This window comes from Varroa jacobsoni, unplaced genomic scaffold (genome assembly GCF_002532875.2).
Source record: "Varroa jacobsoni isolate VJ856 unplaced genomic scaffold, vjacob_1.0 scaffold_590, whole genome shotgun sequence".
NCBI classification, from domain to species: domain Eukaryota; kingdom Metazoa; phylum Arthropoda; class Arachnida; order Mesostigmata; family Varroidae; genus Varroa; species Varroa jacobsoni.
The window spans coordinates 41,730-67,574 of record NW_019213492.1 but is presented as its reverse complement, the minus strand read 5'-3'; the positions used below and the strand labels follow the sequence as shown (position 1 = coordinate 67,574).

Here is a 25,845-nt window from a genome sequence, read left to right as displayed (position 1 = left end):
TATTGAGAGCGAGGTCTGTTGATGCGCACAATGATTAAATTTGACTTTACATTGTTTTCAAATATCTCCATATTTGCCCACTCTGTGCACCCCAAGCTATCTTCGCTGTCTGTTTGCTACATACTTTGCGCGTGCATGCGTCGACTCGATGTGTTCGGGTCATTCAGCATCTCGTATACCGAACTGTACGGTACTCGCTTGACGTGTGTCTGATAGAAATAACATGATTATAGTTATTTTGTCGCTTTTTTGTCTTCGTTCCTATGCTGCCCAAAAGAGATAGGTCAATTTTTTTCTGCGTGTCAAAATCTATGTCGCTTCGTCTTATTGCTGTGTATGTCAGACGTGTGTTTCCGAGCTGATCAACAGGTAAACTTTAGCCTGGTTCACCGCTCCTCATACAAGCCACATACACAACTATTGTGCAGCTTCAATTGAGTGCCTCTAGATACAAATCTACTTGAGCACTATCTATTTACGACTCCACCGCTAATATATGCGTTGTACTTTTCAGGACTTACGTACATAGCGGATAAGACTGAGAATGTAAGACACGCACGCACGCACGCACGCACACAGCTGCCTATTTAGTTGCCGTTGCTGTAGAAGAAAAGAAATACAACAGACTATGAAGTCCGCGAAAAACCAAAAACAACCCAAAGTGCGCACCAACTACTGACAAATTGATGATCTATTGATGAATCGAGAGCAAGAAGTAGTACTTCGAAGGATTTGGTGAAAGAAAATAACAGGAAGATTTCATACGTACAGTTCCGAAACATAGCAAGATACTGAAACTACTATTACTAATTCCAACTATATACATAATAGCCAGATACCAAGGTAAAACGGCCACATTTTACGTTGTACTGATTAAACTATGCTTACGTTGACGCTTTCACAAAATATCGTCTAATAGATACTTTACTTCCGCCTTTATTCGAAGCTTGCATCAGTAGGGGGAAGGTACAATACGAGACGTTGTTTTTGTGAGCTCGGCACAGTCTGGACACTTCTAAAATTCGCAGCAGCAAAACAAAACTAACGCAACTTTGAGTTTGACGTTCGGTATCGCCGTTAGGCGTAACTACACAGTTGGACGACTGGCTGACTCCTAGCACGAGACCTAGAATATATATAGCTGATTTCATAAAAATAGCGACGTTGCTGACGATGATGACGGTGATAATGATGACGATCTTCACCGCTAACCCGAATGGTCGCGATAAATCGATTATGTTATATTTTAATACTGATTTCATCAATGGTGTAATAGTCGTCCTGAGGAGAGAAGAAAAGAATACATAAATGGATGAACGAATTATTCATATATGTATGCGACTCCTAATTTTAGCTAACTGCGATAATCTGAGTCCTTGAGAGACAATTGACTGAATATACTGCACGAACTAAATGAAAACTAGAGAAAAATAATCGAGGTATTGATATATTAATACACTGAAATGAGGACGTTGACGCGGTGAGCATGACAAACGAAAAAGAACTATATATTCTATATAAGTATAAGCAAACACAGACACACACCCCCACCCCCGCCCCCACCCACACACACACACACACACACAAGTACGCACATGCACAAACGTATGGGAACACCTGGAAAGGAAAAAGAGAATGGACACAGGACAATGGAAAGCGTATGGAAACTTGGACACTGACTTGGGCTGCTTCGACCCCTTCGCCTTCCTCTGATACCAACGGCAAAGTTGTAGTGAGCATGATAGGGGAAAAAGGAGCACACACGGAGAACGTGACTGCACAAGATGAAGAACAACGCTGATTGTATATAGAGTTTAGTTGTTTTATTACTATTATTCATATTAGTAATAAAAAATTAGTTCGGTATTTTAATGAGTCAAATGGGGTTGTGTTTTCAATTGTAAATATCTAATTAGCCAGTGTTTAAGATATGTTTCTGTGTTACTTACGGATAGTGACCGCTTAATAGGTTTAGGGATTATGATGGGCAGATGGGTATTTTATATCATTATTTAAGGAATGAATATTGATGGCAACATAATTGCTACTGGCAATTTTCGGTTGCTTCACTCCAAACGCATAGTCACCTTGAAAGTAATGTGTAGTACAGATTAATCGCAGACCACTGATGTATAATTATCTCGTATTTTAAATATTTGAAGTCATAACGTCGATATGCAAAGACTCAGTTCATTGAACTCATTTACCCATTTTTGATATGTCTTCATATGTGAGATGTATATATATGGGTGCTTTTTCTAGAATTTTCTACTCCAGAAAACGACAATACCAGAATAGAATTTTTACAACAAACCGACTAAATCCAAGGCAGATTTCATACATGCACCAGTTAAAGCTAATAGATAGTGGTCACATACCATTAGTCCTTACCAGTTTTTTCTTTCAGATAAAACCTTCGGCGGGTCAAGCCACCTCATCTCTATTGTCAACGGCTACACGATATAACGGGCTCTTTGTATTTATTTATTGCGCAGCAGGGCTTTACTATTTATCATGATCTTTTTCGTTGAATCATTACTTGCAGAAGCAGGAGTCAAGTAGGAAGGATAAGCTATCTGGACCACAGCTTCCGATCTAACTGACGGCTACAGAATCAACTGGTAACTTTTCGTCAACAGTAACCGCCTGACAATGTGTGTTGATTTATCTATCTACGAAATAAAAATTAGAAAACGTTAATGCGCATACGGTAAATTAACTGAGCTAACTACTAATTGGTTTACATTGTAAGAGATATAAAAGAGGAGCGAGTTCTCGCGATTGTCTCTCATTTCAGTATGACTCTATTATACAACAGAAGGTCGTGCATCTTTCAAACTGTCTCATAGCCTGTCGAGACCTACCTAGAGCGTACCGAACTAACTAATATTGAGCTTAAGGTGCTGTTTGTTTTTGTTTGTGGCTGACTTGGAAAGCCGTTACTGACTAGTCGTCCTTGGCTGGCGCCGATACAATGTCGTTTTCAGTGACAGCAACGCTTGCCGGTGGCTGTAGCATCACAGGGACGCTACGAGGTTCGGGTGCTGATGCATCATCATTGTCCTCAGGCGATCCATGTGATGCATTAATCCGAACCGTAAATGACCCATCAAGGCCATTTGAGTGTCTTGTCTGTGGTTTCCGCGCCCGCTTCAACTCACATATGAAGGTTTGTGTTCGACCGATATGTGTTAGTCGCAAAACATTTACCTACATACTATATAGGATCGCATATGGTGCCGGAATCCAGTTTTTATGTATATAATATTAAACATAGATAGCATATTAAAAAACTAGGTTTGAATGTTAAACAATCGATCTCGTACAGCGCTAGAAATTGTTTGTGCCTTATGTCTGTCAGATTGGCTTTAGCACAATACCTGTCTAACCAGTTATTTGTTAAAAAGAACATTTGTTTCTGTCGGAGGGTGCGTAATTATTTACAAGTTGACTTTTGTGGATCTATATAATTGTGATCCTTGCCGATACTTTTCCGTGGTTCTGGTGCGTCCACTGCGGGCCTACTACCCGCGACATTTATATGGCTTGTCTATGTAATTGTATGTATTCTGGTATGCCTTCCGACCCTTAAGTTGCAAGCTCCTTCTATTAACTTCATTATCCATCGTGCCTACGGTTATTTTCAGGTCCACACACGTATCCACACCGGCTACAAGCCGTTTGCGTGCTCCGTATGTGACTACCGCACTACACAAAAGGGTAACATAAAAATCCATATGACCAAGAAGCACGGCTTGCCTGAGGACGAAGTAAATCTTCTTCTACACGGCAACATCTCAGGTGCTCAGCTGGGAGGCGCTACAATTGCCATCTTCCAGCAGCTCGGTCAGGACTCGCAGAATGCAACAAGTGGCAATGCGACGTCGTCCCATATCCACTCCTCACCGTCATCGTTTGGTGCGACTGCCGTCGCCACGTCATCCGCTTCAGCTTTAGCATCTTCATCAGCCTCTCTAACAGTGCCAAGTGTTCCATCTGCCGTTTCTGTGCTCACCTGTACGGGAGAGATTTTGAGTTCAGTAAGAAGGGTCTCCACGTCACTAGCCAGTGCTTCGGCTCTTGGTCCTTCTCAACAAATTTCGACGACCCCATCGCCTTCCGTGGATGCAAGAACTTATTCAGTTCGGTCTCTTGCCCATGCAGATTCTGCATCTTTACAGGATCCAGATGACCTGTAGAACGCACACAGAGCTGTTCCTTTAAAGAATGGCTATGGCCTTTAATATACCCGCATAACAGCAACACGACGGCGTCGTCGAATTAAGTCAACAGCATAAGATACGAAGAACAAAAAAAAATAAAAGAAGATTTAAGCCAAACACAAATGAAATTCTTCGAAGACGTAATGACAAAGAAAACTGTTTACTGCTCGATGCTGCATGCAAGAATGATCAAAAGAGTCGCGTTTGGCTAAAATAGTTGCTTTCATAAGAAATATACAATACGTCGTTATGTTATTTATCGGCTTAAACGCTTAACGTTGAACATCTGCCCATACATAATGCACTAAGTGATCCTACGACTTGACGCCGACTGCTGACCCTTCTTTGATCTCATAAGTATGTTCCATCATAGTACATTTTGGTTTCATTATTCTTTGTACAATTACTTAATGATTGAGAGGCTTCTGATTTATGAAGACATCGGCCCTCACACTCTGTACAAAAAACAAACGTAGGTCTAATACTTCAGTTCAAAGTATGCGTCTATGGACACTTACGAGAGCATCGAACCCTTTTTGGCTATTCTATTTGGGTGTTGTTTGAATTATTTGAAACACGGACACAAGGAAATTTCTTATATAACTGTGTATTAAGTATCAAATAGAGAAAACCATCAGCACAACTTACTTTAAATTCTAAATAGTCGCTGCGTCAGAAACTATAATTTCACACTTGGACTCTGCGATGTATGTATTTGTTTAGCTGGAAGGTGGATACTTGTATTCAGTCGCTCATTGTGCAAATTTCAGAAGCTAAAATTCGAGACCATTCACATATCTACGCCCGATGATCTATATCTATAGATATATATAGAATTTTTGAAAGATAATTTTTGGGGGTGATCGCATGAGGTGTGAGGTTGGCTTTGAAAGTTCGGTGGTTCTCAAAGCCGCAGCACTCGTGACCAAGATAAATACTAGATCATCTTCTATGCCATTACACTATGTCAGTCAAAGGAAGAGAGATCTGGAAGAAATGTGCTTTATCTACCTATATATACACCTAACTGTCTGACCTATTTGCCATAGTTCTTGCCGTTTACGGGGTAACTGCCACCGTGTCTCTGTAAAAGCAAAAAGAACTAAGGTAGGCTACTATTTTCCTGTGGCAGAGACTACCGTCTGTCAGCACAGATGTTGTTCACATAACTCCGTTGAAACTGAATAGCCCATTGAGGACCTTAAATTTAAATTACGTTTATCAACCGTATGTTGGGCTTGACTCTGCTGCCATTTTTCCATCAGTGAACTGATCATAAATACATATATGCATCGATAAAGTCTGCGAAGATTTTTATTACCAAAGTTAAAAAATGTACGACCTGCTTTTATACACGTTACCCTAAACGTATTTGTTTACCTTTTAAACATTGTCACCAGAGTGTTGATACGGAGTTTTGGTTCGATCGTGCATTTAGAATGGCGTTTCATATTTACAGCTGCTCCGTAGTTAAAATCTATAGTAATTCGTTGTTGTTTACTCCGTGGCGTTTTAGTGCACCGATATTATACTTTGTTTTCTGTGTTTTTAAAATTTACGTTTTGTTGTGCCCGCTGATGATATTACGTGCCGCTATTTTCAGAAATGGAACTGTAGTACTCTAGCCTACTGAGGTGTTCATTTAGCTGGCTTGCCTAAACTATTTCACGACAAAGCGCGTGATCTTAATTGTTAGCGTAAAATGCATCTGATCCTCGTTTATTACTGTCACAAAGCGGATTGGTTGTTTTGGACTACTCGACAATATTGGCCTTCTGAATTGAATTTTCAGCTATAATCGAGGATAAAAATATGTATATATTCGTATCTCGTATAGGTTCATGTAACAACTGGTGTTCGACGCTGTTTGTTGGTGATTTGAGGTTCTTTTCCCAGTGGACCTACCGTACACTGCAAGTATTTATCAATTTTCAATAATTTTTACTCTTGGGACGGCATAGCTAATTCAGAAACGACTCCAATCTAAGCGTTGAAGAAATCACCAACTGATCTCGCCGAATATACCGTTAAGGGATTAAGACTGTAAAGTAGCTTACAAGAACAACATTTACGCACGTCGAAAAAATAAGGTAATCGTCATATTAACGTTAGTGTATTTAATGTACCTGCAATAATCAGAAATTGGTGTCCTACCCTGCTCTAACGTTGAGATTTTTTTGCAGTTAAGATAGATATGTAAATAGATGGAAATTGTGCTAATTTATTTTTAAGCCAGATGCATGTGTACATATAGCATATTCAGAAAGAGGTAGCCATTTTATCCGTATGCAAATAATGGTATCTGCAATAAACAAATGACATATTCTAATTTGTCATAGATAATAAAATTTGAGCAAAAATTGCTCAAATTGCGATTGGCTGAGATAATAGATCTACGAATAAATCTAACGCAGGTACGTGTGAAACTGTACATAAGCATATTGTACATAGTTCCCTCATCATTAAAAGTAATAAACGACAGTTAAGAAGCCACGACAACAGCCCGTGTCTTTACTGGCATTGGCCTCGAGTAGCTACGCGCTTCTAGCTGACAATGACTTTTAAGGAATCTATTTTTTTACGTTAGGGCCGGCGCGAAGACACTGCGTAATACGTACTACTTCCGAGTTAGTTGTGGCATAGCGTACGTCAAATCATTGTGTCTTCGGGAAGCAGAACCTATTCTTTCTACTCACGTATGTACATAGCATATTTTCGCTGTTTTCTAGTCCATGTTTAATAGTGCAAAGCATTTTCTGCTACGTCTGCTACTATAAAAATAAGTTAAAAAAACCGTACGCCCTTTAACCATCAAACACGACCGAAACGGTCTCCAGGGCTCCGATTCCGCAGCGCTTTTGTCGAGTTCTGGTTAATTAGTTCGCTGTCTGTTTAGGCCATGGACAACCTAGGTAAGGACCTAAACACGTGCATGCGACAAGTAATCTCGTTGAACCAATGAAACCTCCAAATATAAAACCAAAAAAAGCTATCCCATTTACACCATTTTGTCCTGGGGTTACAAGTACTATTCGGTTAATCCAGCACTGCGTGCGGTGTCGCTCGGATGATAAAACTGAAATCATCAATGGCCAGTTTAAGCACGCGACAAGCGTTTGCCGAAACTCAAACAGACTACAGAAAACATGTGCGTTACACCAGCCGTGACTTGTGCGGCCACTGCGAGTGTTCTTTGCATAGAGCACCGTAGGGCTTGCGTTAGGGCGATGGTCGTATTTTTCCATGGTACCGAAAATAGTTCGGAAGGACACGACGATTGAAGCTCTAATCCCTGCATCTAACCGTGAATTGAACGAAGCTTAGAACAATCCGGACACAAACGTTTGTTTACCTCTCTTGCATTTGGAACATTATAGCGCGCTGCTCTAATACGTCTTGGGAGGAAGTTTGTCTGCGGTTTGTGACACCTACAGGACGCAAAGAAGCGGCACAATTATGACTACAACGGCTTGCGATAAACGTGCAACAAACATACATAATGGTTGCGCATTTGCCCGTTGAACTACCGCTAGATAAAATACAGCGCTTTGTTTATATTTAATATATTCGTATAATAGTTTTGCCACGCCTTATAGGAAGTGAAGAACGGATACTCGAAGATTCGAGGGTCTTATTCGTATATGGAGTAACAGACATGTCCAATTCCAGCTGTTAACGAGAAGCGCCTAGGCGCTGACTGAACACTTTCTAAACCCTAGATCGATTATTACTGACCTGCGCAGCTCAAAAGTGGATATCAATAATTTCCTGCCTATCTAGCTATCTACTATAGAAGATTCCTGAAGAAAAAACGATTTTGTAGCAGTTTTTTTATACAACCCATCGGAGACCTGCACATAATTAGATACGAGTATTGTTTTAAAAATAAGCATACCGCAAACATCTATTAGATACGCCGGCAAAGCACTTCGTAATTTTAGAGCTGAGCTATTACTAGTGTTAATGTCTTCAAAGTACTTAGCTATCAGTTTTTTACTACTAGCGCCGTACGTTGAATAACAAACAATTCATTAGTTGATGGCTCCTTAGTTTCGACATTTCCTGTCTGCCTTTCGGTATGTCATACTGAAACCGCTAAACTAATACTGTGTTCTACATTCCCGGAATAGAAATTTTCAAATAGAGACGACAGTATTGAAACGATCTGCGCAATGTATACGCAATTCTAAGTAGTACATAGACATCTTAGTAATTGGCGTGCTTTGCCCTCTTTATATATTTGCTACCAAGTTGTCGCACGACAAGTTACACGCTTTTACTTGTGATAGATACATTTTGTGAGGACTCATTTCCTCGTACGGCTCATTTACATGCATTGCTCATGTAATCCGGCATTGTACCTGGAGAATTGTGCTGGCCCCTTCAGCGGTGGATTATACTCAGGCGTGATCCTCCATACGCCGATAAAGCTAGCGGATTTGATGATCAAGGACGATGACCAAGTGTGTACTCGGCCACTAGCGGTTAAATTTCTAGTTACATCAATGTGTGATTCATATACTGTGCAGATCCCTGATTAGCAGCACATTGACACTGAATATGGCTACACACTTGATAGCAGGAGGGACGTTGACCATACATATGTGGATATGGACCACGTGTGTAGCGACCGTCAGCGGGCGGTTGGCTATGCGAGAGCCTGCTATCCTGACAATGGTAATTAGAATTACGCATAAAGAACGGATAGACGTGCGGATTGTGGGCTCCTGCCAGTGTTCCTTGAATCATGTTAGAAACGAATGTCGCTAATGTCTTTGTCATAGCATTAGTTGCTAAAGAAAACGCCGACCCGAAATGTGGATGCCATCCCTCTAGTCCATGTATAACAGCAGGCATCATCGCACTCTTCGCCGGAACAGCCTCGGATGACATCGAGAGCATATCCGCTTCATTACGACTCTCAGGATGGTAATCGCGTGGACGCACATCCCAGGGTGTAGGCAGGACCTCCTGCTTCTTTTTAAATATCGACCACAAAATTCCTGTCCTCCCAGTGTCCTTGTTTAGTTGGTCGATTACCCTTTCCAAGCCAGCTGATTTAGTTCGCAGGATATCGACTTCTTTTGCCGCTAACATAGCTTCGTTAGCTGCTTCAGAATTTTCGACTCCCCATTGAGCCAAGCGGGACGTAGCTTCATCTAGAGCCACCGTCAAGCTTTTGTTGCCCGGGTTCAGGCTAATTTGTTCGCTCAAACTGTCGTATTGGTCCTGCCAATATTTATACCATATCGATGTCTCCAGCGCCGCTTCTGCAGTAATGTACTTTAGCCTTTCTGCAGTCTCAAGTTGTTCATTTAAAACATTGCGTATTGCAATCGCATCCTTAAGGTGTTCTTCGCACTTGTCCCGAAAGGCTAGCTTCTCTTCTTTTGAAGCCATTGATTTTGTTCAGATCGATAGGAATTACAGTCTTTATACGTATGGACATACGACAATTAGCTGTAGCTTTCCATTCCTTTGTTTTCACAATGATCAATATTCGATAACTTTTTTCCAGCAGCTCTAGATTGCTTTGTAACACCACTTCGTTGTTCAGATTTTCGAAGAGTCTTAATACAAACATAGAAACTTATTAGGCATATTTTCTTATTAGGTTCTGCCACTGGGTTCATAAGCATAGTTTAGTTTGGTGTGAATTACTTGTTTTTGATTAAAATAAGGATTTAAAATATATCAATTTCATATTTCATTCGTTAGTATTAAGTAATCATTATTTCTTATTCAACGAAAAGGCAGCTGGCTATGCACTATCGTTTGCTTTACTGAACTTCGGACGCGTCTTTTTTCAACCCGACTCTGATTCTGAGTTACTACTTTCAGTATATTGTGTACGCCGGATCTAAAATCGTCACATACTACCAAGGGCACCATTTAAACGAAGGCCTACGGCATACTTCGATTCTCCGTTGAAAGCCATAAAAGGGCTTAGATTAGTTCATGGCATGTCTTTTTTACACTGCTTGTTGGCTGTCCGGTCTGAGACGTCTGCTAAGGTCACCTTAAACGCACATATCCTATTAAGGTTATTTGATGCCTTACAGTCTCTCGGGTGTCTGTCAAATGTCGAACGTGCGACAAGCCAAAGCCGCATTCTAAACAAGTTAAGAATAGTTATTTATTAAAGCCTGAACTACACATAGTAGGCCTGTTGCATTAGAGAAAGAAATATATATTTCAATAAAGGGGTCAAGGTCCACATGTGATCTTCTTTGTCGACAAGCATGTCAGAGGTGACTTAAGCGAACGAACGTTTTCAAACAAGCACATGCGAATCGACATCTACCCGTAGGATTGCATATCTCGTTTTGTGGGCCGCTAACTGATGTCATCTTCTCGATCAGGCTTTAGCTTTTTTTAAACGCTATATTACTGATTCATGTTAACTTGCGAAGGTCCGTTGCGATGAAACTCTCAAGAAGGTCGGTTCGGTGGAGCCCAGTCCGGCCGTCTCTGGTGCCTTAATTACTTCGGCTATTTGAGAATTACGCTAACGCTGAGCGGACGCGCTTTCGACGACCACATCTCTGAGAATGCAGACTTGGTAATAGCAGCAATGACGCACGATGATCCGGGAAAGCTATTGCTTGAAGCAAGGTTAGCCTTTTCCGATCTGAAAGCCACACCTTGTGCGTCGTATAAATTACCGTTAGTATGGAATGATCTTACTGCTATTGAAACCCCCAGCGCATACTTGGCAAAGTACATCCGGATTTTTTTTAGGATTTCTGGGCTAGTCTCAACGAAGTTTCGGCGAGAAACAGGCTGGTCTAATTGCTCTGTGGCACGCCACTGATCGTTGATGAAGTGGAAAGTTTGAGTTAAGAGCTGTAGAAGTTCAACACAATCAGTTCATCCGTGAATAAAAATTAGAAATGAGTGACATTGATCCAAAATTTGGGCTAGCAGGAAAAAGACCAACCTCACTAAAAAGGACAGTGGGAAAACAACGCCTGTTATACCCTAGGAGACGGCTGCCGATGGTGCAAGAAATCCTGCACCTTATATTATATACGACACTGCCAATTTACGCCCTCTCTTAATATATTTCTAGTCTCATAGAGGATATATAACAGACCACCTGTGTACTGTTTCTTAGACAAAGATACGAGTCAATTGTATATACATTTCTAGATAGTAGCTAATCAAAGGAATAAGGTTCACGCTATTGCAATTAGGACGATAAACAAAGATCTCTAATTTTAGCTCTGTTTATTAGGTACACTCAGGTTGTCATTGTGTGTCACGTAACACAATGCGAGCACCATATTCCAAATAACACGATCTTTAACCGCTCTTAACTGCGCATATGTTTTGTACATACATCTGCGGACTCATCAAACTTAGCTAACAGACATCTGACTGATAATTTTATAACAAAGCTTAAGACTAAAATTGCTCTTCTGATAGCAGAAGTTGGTCACTTATCTTTTTGATTTTAGTTATTGTATTGAGAAACGAAGCTTTACTTTCTGTCAAATGAGCCTTTCAGAGTTTCTAGAACGGTAAATCACTAAGGTGGCAACGTTCAACGTGTAAACTTCGTTAATTTCTTTTACGCATTTACGTTAAACTTTCACCTTCTAGAAATGACTCTGCTTTGAAAAGACGGTACTGATGAACTTAAGACATAGACAAACTTAGCTAGGAAACAGGAGGAACTTTTTCCTGAAATTTTTTTGCTGCGTCTATTTCTGAAAGATGTTTCCAACGAGTAAAATAAAAAAGTTGTACAGTGATTTTACGAAATGTTCACTCACAAGCAACAATTGTCACTCCTATGGCAGTTGACAGCCACCACATAGTTCAAATAGCAAAGCTTGTGTTACTTCTGAGCCCGGTATACGACAGAATAAACTGAACGGCCATTTTAGAGCCACAATTTAAGTTACAAAGATGAATCTATATTTCTCTATGATGCTAGATTATAAACATTATCTAAGGCAAGATGTATATTTTCGTGAGAAACAAAAGATATCCTCTTCTTGGAATGTTGAAGCTTAATAAATAGACAACGTCTCTCAATGAAAAAGGGGGATTTTAGGACACCTCCAGTTTTTTTATGAAAGAAAAAACGTACAGTAATGAGGTCAGTGTCTTGCGAAATAGAACCTTTTTTCTTTTAGGCTATCCTTTGCCTCGAATGCCTAAGAATTTTAGGTTCTAAAGTGTTTTTTGGGCATTACCACGCAAGCTTCAAGAGGACGCTTGACCTCATTGTCACACATTTGCCATGTAAGTGTCCTTGCAGCTGTCTCATTCTCCGCTTACTTTGAAGTTATTGTGTGTTCACTATGTGTATTATTGCTGATAGAACCTATTACGCCTGTCTCACAATGGAGTCTGTTTTCGCTTCACACGTGTTCCACTGACGTTAGCTGAACGTCTGCTCGAATGCCGTCGAACCGACCAACTGGACTACGATCGTCGCTGAGATGTTGGCCGAAATGAGATGTTAGTTTAAAACAGGTTATTGGCCTGCCTAGCGGGTCTGCTGCTGCTGCACAATGGACATCCATCAATTAATATACCTTAGATCAATTTTAAGTTTACTTGTGTGTAAAATCAATGCTTGTGCATGTGTGACTTATTTATATACATATATGTTTAGTGCTTCCCTGTAACATTAGCAATGAGCAAGACGTTTCAACGTGGCTAGCTTCAATATTTTTTAGCTAACACTGTAATTGAAAGTATAGGGGGTACAAACTCGCGGTGACCTTTGGTACTAGTTTTCGCCATTACAGGGATGGGCCACAGATTCAAGTGCAGAATTTGAAGTGAGCGCCCAGTGAAGCTCACGCCTTTGTGTCATTGTTTGCACGCTCGTACTGAGCTCAATAAACTGTTTTTCTGATGAAAAGATATTTAATACATTTTTGCAAAACAAAATGTTACAAAGAATTTAAATATTCTGTTATGAATTTATCTCCCTTGTGTTATATTCATACTTCAAATTAAAGCGGAGTTAAACGGAGTTTGCCTAAGTAGTAAGAAGAATAAGAAACAGACTCGAAGAGGATTAGAAAAAAAAAACATATGAAAACGTGTATGTGTGTATGCGCAATCTACGAGCGTTCCTCTATCATACTTTCATGATAAATTCTGCAAGATAAGATGAATCAATCTGCTACTAAAAAAAATTGTTCACAAAAACTTCACGATCAGCTTCGATAGTTGCGTAACCATTTTTGCAAGTAAGCGTAAACAGGCCAGTTGATGCGGCTAACAGAGAAGTAAGTTGCTTTCGGAGTTTACTAAAAAAAAACACTGATTTGTTTCCTCCAGGAAGGAAATTCACAGTTCTGTTAGTTAATTTCACATTACGATAACATTATATATGCAACCCCTATGGCAAAGCAATAGGAAAGCCATTTAAATATCTGTAATTAGAATCTAAGCAGTAATTATGTGGATCTTTTAGTGGGAATTTTGGATGTTGATGATTGTGATACTATGCTTTAGTTTTCCTATCGCGCCGAAAATTATGTCTGGTTCGTTCAACGGTCGTCACGATGATGATGCATTGTCTAATCGACGAGGCAAGCGCATGCGACTGGCAATTGAAAGGTATCAACATGTAAACCCTCCTCAGGTTTCTTTTTGCGCACACCGAGATCGCTGTTTTATGTCTATGTGATCACACGCAGCGCTGGAACTTCTGCTCGACACAAACGAAGTAGGTACTATTCTATCGAATTGGTAGAGTCCTAGTTCACTCGAGAACAGCATCAGAAAAGATGATCTTGAAATATTTGCTGTTTGCCATTGGCTAGGACGATGCAAACATTTGGTCTGCCTATTTATTCAAGGCTAGAGAATTTTTCCGTCCACATTCGTTCGTCCACAGTATATTTAGATATAAAACACCAAACTCCCAAAATCAGTGAAATGAATAAGTTTGTTTTGAAAAAATACTTACGTGCAAGCTTCGATTGAATGGGGTCCCCACGTTAACAATAACTTTCCAAGCACCGCGTGTGTTTTTTTCTCTCATTGGTTGTACCGTTTGAACCTAAGCGGGGCAAAGAAACAGTGCCGTTAACTAAACATGGCTGAGTCACGGGATCATTGAACGTAGAGCCGGGAAAACGCGCGCTATCACAGGTTTGATGCACTATTGTCTAACTGTGTCGTACATGCATGATCTTTAGCGTATATATTGATGACACCTATGTGCAAACAGCTGGAAAGCCACAAAAGTCGATACTGCAAGCAGAAGTTTCATTATATGCGTGTAAAAAATTGTGAATATTAGAAAAAGGAATCAACTAATAATAATGGTAACTTGACTAAGCACAGGACATCTGAGGAGGATCTGAAAGCACAGGACATTGCATGCTTCGCTATCATGCTCCTCTTTGTAAATTCTATTGCGATCTATTCGAAAGAAGTCGCATTGAAGAAGAAGAAAGATGATGCATAAAAATAGTGTCAATCTTATTCGATTCTGCAAAAGCTGTTTCCGCCTCAATGTCAACCGAGGGCATTAGCCTCCGCGCGGTCAGTGGGTCGAAAAAGGCACTGCAAAGTACTACAACAGCAAAAATCAAATTTGATATCGAACGGATCGAAACAATTTTTATAACTCTAAGAGAAATAAAAAAAAAAAAATAGGGTTTCATTTTCCAGTGCTTTTGCAGCCACAGCTGCTACCAACATTTGTTTTATGCACACAACGTATTTCTAGACAAATATTTATATTGCTAGCTTACTGAGGATAACTTTCCGCGGTAGTACAATACGTCGTCATGTGGCCTTGACCAGATTTGGTGCACGGTGGAATCTCAAAGGAAACATATTTAGACACAGACGTATTATTTACTGGACTCCACGAAAATCAGCACCACTTTGTGGAACCATGATGCGGATGATGATGGCGGCAATCAGTGGCCGACACGTTATCTTCATGCACCTATGCGTACTATTCATAAAAGCATGTCTGTGGACCTTTTACTTGATGCAATCGAAGCGCGAAGTGAAGATCTTATCCGGACAGTTTTGCATCTTCCACATGAAAATTTCCCTCGGAAATAATATGGTACGGGCGACTACTTTTTGAGGCCACTGAAGTAAGTACACGACCAGGGGCTAATGCGATGCGTGCGGTAGAAGGAGAACCAGCTAGAACCGACTAAAAGGGCAAATCGCTGACAGAAAAGGGGAAGCAAGTATTGGGCGACGTCGTGCTGACTTGCGACGAACAAGAAAATCACTGATAACCCTATCTCTGCGCACACCTTTCCATAGGTGTAACTCTTTTTCTCCTGAATTTCCAGTGCGGAGTTATGATCCATTGTTTGGGGGTGTTAGCGAGCACATTATCTTAGCATAAAAAGATAATAAATAGTAGCACAATAAATAGACATAAAACTTTTCGCTAAACGCATTATGTCATATTAGGCAATTCAAAACCCTCGTGTAGATTAACGTGAAAAGCAATGCACTATGGTGCCAGTCCAGCCCCGAAACTGCAATAAATCTTAACTGACAAAGCAGTATTTAAATGTGAGTAAGAATATCGCTGGATAAACAACTGGTTGAAATGGCGGAGAAACCTGTGGATGAAAGAGGTGAAGCCCTGAAGTGTTCGTGAGCACATAAAAGCGAACTAAAATACTACAAGTCCACCATAAGCGCTTCCTATGAAATGAGTTACAAAATAAAACAAACCAAACCAATGTAGCTGATATATATATATATATATATATAATACGCCTATATCAAAGAAGTGGTTTATCTATATAGACATCGTTCATTAGAAAAGCAACAGGTACTCTAATGTTTGCATCGAAGAACTAGGTAGAAACGGTAGAGCACTTACTAAGACGTACATGAAAACCTGATATGTGAAAGACATAAAATAATAATAATGGAATAAAATAATAATAATAATAGGCTTTTAGATACCACGTATTGTTGAAATTACCGTATCTGGTTCTTCAGTCAGTACCATTTACCTCTAATATATTTAACTGTAGTGCGCCCAAATCAAAAGCTTCCCAAGTTTTCCACTCTGGTTTCTTAAAATAGTTGGGTTTGGAGATCTGAGCATACCCACTGCGTTTTGGCGATAACATTAATGAAACGGTCAGTACAGAAATGGCAACAAGATCGTTTTGGTAAAAGAACGATCTCCTCGACTCCTTAAGTAATCGTATTTGATCTTGTCTCACACATGATCCTCTCAGCTTGAAATTAATTTAGGTAAATGTCGTTGGATAACCGATATAAGAGCCGCCCTATGTTACTGAACGACTGGATTTAGTTTGGGTCATGAAATATAGTGTCTCGAAAAGTTGGTTTACGATGCTACTCCACAAATTACCGTCAAGCAATCAAGGAAACGAAGAAGTATCCTAGATCGTTTAATCTAAAACATTACACAACGCGACAGTGTGGTGATTTTGGTAATTTAAAAATAGATTCAATCTACTGTATAATAATAAGTCGTTTGGTAATGATCTAGCAAAAAAAAAAATAGTCTAATTATATTATAAGAATAAAACATAGTAGCTAAACTGTACATCTGAATCAATTGTACAGCTTTCCAAATCCGCCAATTATATATTTTAACAATTCCCACCTAGACAATTAACAAATTAAAAAAAAGCTCATTATGAAGGTATTTAACCACAAAAATATAATAACTCATCTATAAAAAGGAACTGAGAATCTTTTACAAAAGGGAATGGATAGACAAAAAATTTGGCTCGAACTTCAGGTGCCCAAAGAGTGTAACATAGAGTTTCATTTTGCTCTACTTGTGGCGCAGCTGGGTTGCTTGGCAAGAACGGGCGCCTCATATTAAGCCCACGCGTATAATTTAAGCAGCATTATGAGGAGATCTAATTTCCTTATTACAAAAGGGTAATATCGTATTCTGGCTGAAACAGGTTTTTGCTCATCCGCGTATTAGTCAACTATAACACTAATGCTAATTGCCTAGAAGCGCACATCCTGTGAGATAGTGGTGAGAAATATTAGCGGGTATTAATGCAGTGTATTGTTCTTAGTTAGAGGAAACTACGAAAAGAGTTAACCGTCGTCATTGTTTCGAATACCATGAAGAATCATTTCTTATGTACCGAATCTTTTCTGCCCTTGGAGCTAAAGTGTCAAAGGCGATCTTCTTAGCCATTTCTAAATTATTCTAAAAGCAGCAGCAGTAATACACCAGCGCCACTCAGCCGCAATTCCAAGTGGTAATTTCGACCGTCGATAAATTCTTTGTATTTGTATAATCTTAGTATATTACTTACTTATTTGTTTTCGTTATATTGCTATACCACTCGGAAAAAAAAAAAAGGAAAAATAGATGGCTTTTCATTTTTGTTAGTTACAGGTTCAGGCTGTGTTTTTAAGCTATCTGTCCGTTTGCTAGATAGCGTTTGTAATCCGACATGCCCGCAATTTTCCTGTGTCTTTCTGAATCTTGTTTTGCGAAAGGCCGTCTCTAGCTAGAGAGGATTCGCTTTTCCTCCTTTATCTCACTAAACAAACTCAACACTAAATAAGAACTATTTTGAGCTTTATTTTAGTTTTGCAGTTGACTCTAGCAATGTCATATAAGCAAGTTAAATATGAACAACACTACTCAGGAAAATTTAAAAGGAATACTAACAAGCCATCAATTATATGCGATCTGGAGAATTATATATATATATATATATATATATATATATAGATAAACTTTTTGTTGGCACCATCACTTATGTAGTACGTGTCGTTGATGAGACTTAAAACTGCGATCCTTCTTCTAACATCCCTTAGCTATGGCGTAATCGTTCAAGTCACCTTATCGATGGCTATCGCAATATAAGTATATATAAGCGTTATGTAAATATAAAGTTGTTGCATGAATAATTTTCATTTAAAAGTGTTCCTATGTATTAAAAAAATGTACCCAGCTTATAATGTGCCTTGCTTAGTCTTAGTCGTTAGCGTTTGTGTAACGAACTAAAAAATGCTGCTGAAATCGCAAAGGAACCACGAAGACTAGGACAAGTGTAGTTGTACTACAGAAACCGTAATTTACCCTAACAGTAGAATCAGTCGTAATAGAAATGTAAAAACGTGTATTAAGTGGTGCCATAGAAACTGAATCAGTTGTGTAAAGACAAGTATCGTATTAATATTATGAGTCCAGCCATTACTCTGGATCCTTATTGTTTTATCTCATATATCGGGGCTCAATTATAGCAGCATACTGTGTATTAAATTAAGTACGATTTGCTTTGATATTCAGGGCAACGGCAACGGCAGGGGCAAACAAGACACCTATAAGAAGAACATGGATGACCCGTGAAATCCGTTGGCAGCTTCCGTTGGGGTTGAAAGCCTCGTACGGGAATTTCCTGATTGAAGCTGATACCCGCACCATGATTAAGCAACTGAGAGCAAGATTCACCACAGTAAGATATGCATTTCCAACCAGACTGTCAAAGTCGATATATTCTCAAATGCAAATTATTATTATTATTATAAAATTATCTTTTGTTATTACTTTGCTTTGTTTATGGAGAATAATAAAAAATTGCTTTAAAAAGGATGAAGTCGTATTTTTTAAATTCGATTGCTAATGTTTAGATTATCATGTTACACAGTCAGTGGTTGCCTTTTTTTTTTCGAGTATTCAAAAATTAGCCGGGTTAGGTCGCGTCATTACGGACCTTATGCTAGAAATTAAGTAATATTGCAACCTATTAAATACTGTGATAAATCTAATGTGGTTCGATAAGATGAAATTGCACGAAATAGTAAAGTTCACATACCAAATATATTCTGTATCTGACACTACAGACTTAAGGTGTTTTTTTATAGCGTCAATGACACTCTGATCACTTGTTCACACCGTTACTAATTTATAGGGACTTCACGAAAAATAGGCTTCTTAGAAAAAAAATCCCCTATCGCCTGATCCTGTGCCGTAACCGCCACATAACACAGCGTTTTTAATCGTTATTGTTATCAGCCTTCCCTTGAAATACGTATGCATGAGACTACAGAATACTCTTCATTTCTTTATTGTAGGAACTGTACATAACCGCCTTAAAATGACCTATAGATGAAAGTTTGGATGGGCGTTAGCATTGCATCGGTTCATAAAATAATACAAATTATTTTAGCCTTAATATTGTTCAATCTAAAAACTTCGACAAAGTTCGTATCCTGTACGATACCATTGTAGGTTATTGTAATATATTGTAATAAAACATGGAAAAAGGAATTAAGCCGATCTCGTGCTTTAATCGCCTAGATTAGACTAAAATAGTAAAGTAAATAGTTCATCGAAGCTTCCATTGAAGTTTTGCCCAGGAATGCCAACATTTCGACAACAAAGAACGATCGAGGGACCCATTGGATATCGAGGCTGGCTTGGGCAGGGAAATTAAGCGCTCTGCAGATATCTCCAATAATTAGAGTGATTGTTCAAGGTGTAATGTGATTGCTACTCTCCTTAACACGGATTAGTCCACCAAAAGAGTTACATGGCTTATATATTAAGCCCATATACCTGGTGAGTCTCGAAACCAGTGTGGCAACCAGGCCCACTCTAATTAAAAGCCAAAGCGATGAGGTTCAATCATATATCTATACCAACGTAATTAGGTTTACCGCCGAAACAAACGCAAATATCCAGCCTAGCAAGCCATTATGGGATGGTCATTCTTTTAAGTCCTTTTTTAGAGTAGAGGCGTACCTAATCAACAACTATCACAGCCCTAAAACAACATTTGAAGTTAACAAAACTAGAAGACAGAGTGTTTATGATCTGCTTAGCCCATTATGAGAAACATAAATAAGCCAATAGTTAAAATACGCGCTTACAACGTCTCTGTCTCGGTACACGTTTTGGAACGTTGTTTTTATTTCGATATATTGGAAAGCAAACTTATAACATAAACAAAAAACACGCTTAACCAACGCTTGACGTTGAACCGATTATCGTTGAAATTTTATTCACCACCAAAGCCTCCATTGAAGGCAGGCGGCATAAATCCGAAGTGTGGTGCAAGCGACTCAAAAAAGAAAAGAAGGCTCTTGGCTGAGGTCTGAGAGTGTAAAAGACATAAAAGTAAACAAATTATCTAAAAAACTATTTTGCTTGTGTGGCAATCGGACGATTTGCCACAAATTGAATTAAAAATATAATGATTCACTCGAAGCACTGGCAATTTGACCAAAAGACCCATTTGAATGTATTACGAGTCGAACATGTCATACAGCTAACTTGCTTAGGAAGTATTTTGTGGGAAGCGCTATGATCATTTGCTATTAAAAACCCCAAAGAATTTTCCGACTAATTCAGCTGAAATAAGGAAAGTTGGTAAGTCAAGCCAGTTCGGAGTTGAGTTACCCAAGATTGTTACTTTTAAATTGTCCTACGCGTCTAGTCGCCGACTAAAACTGAACCGGCTTGAAGCCACCCTGAGTTAGACCAGCCCCAGGTAACATAATCGATGGTCTAACAAAAATAAATTTATCGTTTTATAGACTTCGCTTTTTTGATGATCTTTAGTGGATGCGAGCAGTGCTTGCGTCAATTCTCTTTTATAGCCTTAGAAATGTGTCGCCATTGTATAACGACCATTTAATGAGAAAACTAAATAATCTAACTACTAAAACTAAATAATAAGTAATCTTGGTGTATACATTGTGTTTCAGTGTTTTTTTTTCAAAAAAATGACGGTTATTGTTGTATCAGGCATGAACAAGCTTCGTCTTAATTTGAGAAATGATAGTAGAATCGATAATTTAACTGCAGCACAAACCAATGACAATCTGTGTTATAACAAAACTGTTTGAGCTAATGTATGCTCGATTAATACGGTACTTTTTTCAGCGCTTAGTAAACAGCGCTGCATACTACAATGGTAGTCTTAATTAAAATGTTAGAGAGAAAAAAATATGTTACTTATATGTTAGTTTGTTCGCATTATATGTTGTACTATGCAAGTATATGCCTAGGAAACAAAAAGTAAATTAATCTCTTTGTCAACACTGTGAAGCTACCCGCAGAGTTCCGGTTGTTTACATTAGTAAACGGTAAGCTCTTTGTTCCTATAAGATTCGTAATGATTATCGTCGTGACCTTATCTAGATTTTATTGGTTCAGCTATATTTCATAATTGATTCAAAACTTTGAAAGTAGATGTTTATACAAACCTAATAAGGGTCCTCGTGGAAAAATAAGATTCCATCTTACAGTTGGATTTCCCGACTTCGGGTCCAAGAGGCCGTTTGATCCCGGTGAACCTATCGGTCCAGCTGGAGACTGACCAATGGGCTGAATAGTAGCTGGAGGCTGATGTGGGCTATGCGCGCGGGTAAGAAGCTGAGGATGAGTCTACGTCTTTGAATGGGGTAATTCGTGTACCAAATAACGGCGGCAGGGAAGGAGTCGAGTGAGGCTGGGGACCAGCGCTATGCTTATCGCTTTGATCGACTCTCGTTTTTTTGGGATCTGGGTTCCGTCAATGTTTCTAAAGGACGCCCCTCTAAGCCTTCTTTTTGCACCCCAGCCTAAATACCTCGGATTTCCGAAGCACGGGAACTTGAACTTGCTTGGTAATTAAAATCAAGTCAGCAATTTTTTGGTCTGAGTTTTCTCACTTTGTTTTTTTCGCCCGAGGATAATGATGGAAACATCACACTTGAATTTTCGGACCCAAACTCAAGTTACGTGTGGTTCAGTTCATGCAACTTCGAGAATACGCTGACTGTCTCGAATAGGGCCGAGGTGTCATTGTTTTTTGCCTTCCTTAGAAGATCCTTCAAAACTCATAACGAACCGGTTCATCTAAAATGCCTCGTGGCCCGTACTTCAACTCGGATAGAGACTTAGATCGAACTTGATTAGATTCGACTGCTTCTGTAATAAGACGCAAAAGTTCGTTAGAAATATACCTCGGCCATGCGCTTCTGTATTAAAACTACACCAGGAGAAGCTATATTACGCCAAATATTGCAGGCGTATGTGATACACACGTGTAACGTCTATGAAGTCCTTTTATAGGGTGAACTTATTTTGATTTCCCTATGATATTTTTATTACAGCTTTAATTAACTAAAGGCCAAGCGTTTAAATACGGACTTCAGGTGGAAAGTCACTGAAGGAATGTAAAACAGAAATCTAAACAGCGCAAAATATATTAGTATTAGCGCAGAACGAAAGTACTTTAAAAGTATTCCTAGAGGCTTGTGAATGTTCAATAAGTTCAGAACCTCTGGATCGAAACTTAAGAATAAAGGATAGGGATCATGCTTTTAGATCATCAATTGCGCAATCATAAATTATAATAATGGCTTTATAATATCATTGCTTTTATTTAAATGTTTTAGTTTTATAAGTACTTTCTCAGTACTTAAACCTATTTCTACACCCTAGAACGAATAAAGAACAGAAGCGAAAGTAACCCAATGAATGGGTAAGTTTAAAAATTAGGTTTCTATAATATCAAAAAAAAAACAATAACTTTACAATTGAGTCAGACGTTTTTTCAGCATACTGTTTCGGCTAAAAACCAGTTTTGACTACAAAGGTTTTTTCTCAATTTGATTGACCTGCTTTTGGCTTTTCCTATCGTTTGTATGTATGTACGGGTTGGCCTAACGATCCCTACGACGGCCTGTTGGTAGGCCTAACACCGCAAGAAAACTCTGCATTATGCAAATAACAAACTGTGGTAAAAATTAGGCTAGAGCGGCGTATACCTTAAACAGGATAAATTTAGCTAATTCGTGCTAAAATCAGTTAACGATTCACGTGAGTCATTGTAACCGCTATTCTTTCTAGTGTCCAAATCTTTAGCCTTGGAATCTAAGCGGGCGGTACTTGATGACGGCGTTGAATGTTGTGAGATTGCTGATGCCATCTGAAGCTTCAAACGGGTTATGTTTGCCTTGCGGCGGTCATTCTTGTAAACTTCTTTCGAAGCTATTTCTTTCGAAGTTTATAAATCGTCGTACCCTGCTTTACCATCGCGTCGTTTCCTGCTATGTAAACTGATTGCTGGTAACACACATATTATTTCGATTATCCTTTATTAATTTATGACATTTTTTATCACTATCATGTACTAAGTTGCCGGCTTTCTCGTACCAAATAAAACCAAAAGGTGAACAAAAATTCACGTAACTTTATAGACGAGGTGCGTAGAAGTTAATACAACATAATAGCATTTGGAATGAATCCTTAGAAGAGAACTGAGGCTATAATCTAGGCTACATTCTTTATTTAGGCATCGTTGCACATGATGCTGTGATACTCCTTTTTTTTTATTATAGGATTACGCAGTTATTTGAATATCTTCCACATGCGTTTAAAGTTATAATAATAATCGTAATGTTATTAAGTTCACTCCAAAACTTTCACAACCGAGCTTGTGTAGTTATCTTTACAGAACCCCTACCTACAGAATCTATAGAGATGGTACCTTTGCGCATCCATTTTAATATCTTCGTGGTGGCCGACAGAATTGCCTTATATTGTCGTATAGGTGATGTGTTGATAATATTGCTCGTACTAAACTCTTCCCGCTGTTGAAAGATTATATATCTATATATTATATATATCTTGCCAGCGGTATACATATAGCCGGCTGGTGATAAATGATGGATGAGGATCGTACCTCAAAGGGTACAATCCACACTCGCGCGGGCTTCCATCAGAGCCATTAGCACACAAGCAATCGTGGCTAGTTCTGTATTGTGGAAATTCGAGATGAACGAATAATATATTGCATAACGAAATTCTAAGGACGATGTTCAGGAGGCATCTCTTTGACAGGCCGGATGGAACATTTGTTAGAGGGGCTCTGTTAGCGCCCTCCACCATTAGCATGGAATGCTAATGGTGGAGGGAAATTCGTAAAGATCTTACAGAGTCCATCACCGTATATTTAGATTTTCAGAGAAAAGCCCTATCAAACATGTGAGAGTGCATTCCGAATCGGGCTCCAAGAAGAATACTTTGAAAATTCTGGCGAAATGCCACATCCGGTCACAGTAAAAAAGGAACCAGTAGGTAAAAGGGGCAACAGATCGACAGCCATCTAGATTTTTGCCCGCGACATGCGTAAAAATTAAATGAAAGAAAAACTGCAAGGAACCTTAGCAAGAGAATCATGTTAAGTAAACCCACAGGTCCGTGCCGATTTTGATCGAAAAATTGAATAATCGATAATAATAACAGATTTTCTTGATAATTGAATTTTCCTATTGATATTTGCGGGCACTGATTTAATTCCTAAATGTTTTTTAATTGACTCTTCTTCTTATGAATTCATCAATATATTGCCGACTGGCTAATGTCCGGATGTTCGTTCTGCAATGAGACGATTTAAAAATTTGAACGACGAAAAAAGAGAGACTTCTCTTAGAATGTACAAGCAGGATCTTTTCAATACAAATATAAATAGATATATACCGCTTAAGATAGGTCTACTTTCGGACTTCTCCAACTTGTTCTCTATAGTATATATTTCTGTATTATAATGAACGTGAGATATAACAAATTATATAAAAATCACGCTAATGGCTCTTCCATAATCCATACTATCATGTGTATATTTGTGGAATTACGCATTTATTGCTCCATTGCATTTCTCCTTTCCAGGTAACTTGCTAATAAAATTTATCTACAAAAACAACGCTGCAGATATATATCGACAGGTTAAAATAGATAATTTTATCATACTACTTTACAGCACAATTGAGTCGAAGGATATCAAATCATTTAGTAGAACTGTCGACTGATAGAAATTTATCGATCATTAAGTTCGAGCTCAAGTTGCTTCTAGTGACTTCTAGTGATGTCTAGTGACTTGGCTGAAGTTCCATGCACCGCATGCGTTCTCTCATAACTTAGTCGCAAACATATCGTAGTAAACAGGTAAATTTGATCGCATTATCAAATTTTTAGTCTTCCGTCATCCCGGCAGTTTATTTGACTTCTATAACTGAATTTTTGGACGACTAACTACAGCTAAAAAATTGTTATATGCATTCCTGCAACATGTCCGTTGTAATAATTGCAAGTCCTAAAATATAGTATACCTCTATTACTAGATGGCAATGAGGTGACATTTCAAGCTATAAAAATTACTTGTAATGAAAATAGATATTAGTTTCTATTTTCCTAAATTTTCGCTCAAATGAATATTTCTCAAAAATATAAGAGCCGGCTGTGCGTTTTGTTTTTCTCCTACGCTGTGTCCTAACAAAGGCATAACATCAACAGGCCAGCGTATGTGCCATGTGCAATTTACTTTTTTTTGTTGGCTTGCTGTCTGTATCCGCTTATCCTTTTGGTACTAATTTTAGGGATACATTGGGCCTAAGGAACGATGTACTTTACAATCCTGTTCTTATGATTGATTACCCTGGTCATTCAACGACTAAATGGATGAATCGACATCGGCCCTGGTCAATATCGATCATCAGCGCCAGAGCAACTCATTGTGATAAGCGTTAGCCTATCGTTTGCTAAACGTTAGCTATTAGCAATGAAGGTATCCATTAATGTCCTACGGCTTGAGAGCCAAGAGTCGGACTATTTTGAGGACGGTTCTTGTTGGTATAACAGAATGTCAATTCAACG

At 38.9% G+C, this 25,845-nt stretch overlaps 2 protein-coding genes and 1 long non-coding RNA gene across 10 annotated transcripts in view; 2 read left to right on the top strand and 1 right to left on the bottom strand.

Moving 5' to 3' along the window:
* Dab (DAB adaptor protein) overlaps positions 1 to 1,881 on the top strand; it is a 45,208-nt gene extending 43,327 nt beyond the window's left edge. For all 7 annotated transcript variants that reach the window (XR_002681172.2, XR_015311641.1, XR_015311640.1 and 4 more), the window contains one exon: positions 515 to 1,881. Coding sequence is in view for 1 of the 7 variants with exons in the window: in XM_086968821.1 (XP_086824947.1) it covers positions 515 to 516 (2 nt within the window). In the remaining 6 variants the exon portion in view is untranslated. The remainder of the gene's footprint in view (positions 1 to 514) is intronic.
* A 78-nt stretch (positions 1,882 to 1,959) lies between these two features.
* On the top strand, positions 1,960 to 6,722 carry LOC111261734 (uncharacterized). The gene is made up of 2 exons (XM_022835449.1): positions 1,960 to 3,169; positions 3,648 to 6,722. Exons 1-2 carry the CDS (start codon positions 2,975 to 2,977, stop codon positions 4,197 to 4,199), a joined length of 747 nt encoding a protein of 248 aa, XP_022691184.1. The 5' UTR covers positions 1,960 to 2,974; the 3' UTR covers positions 4,200 to 6,722.
* Positions 6,723 to 10,334: 3,612 nt separating this feature from the next.
* Positions 10,335 to 14,265, bottom strand: LOC147753291 (uncharacterized). Of its 2 annotated transcripts, none has more exons than XR_015311645.1 (2): positions 14,164 to 14,265; positions 10,335 to 10,867 (listed from the first exon to the last, which is right to left on the bottom strand). It is a non-coding gene; the product is annotated as an uncharacterized LOC147753291 (long non-coding RNA). The 2 variants fall into 2 exon arrangements; XR_015311644.1 differs by lacking the exon at positions 14,164 to 14,265 and adding an exon at positions 11,164 to 11,253.
* Between the last annotated feature and the right edge of the window lie 11,580 nt (positions 14,266 to 25,845).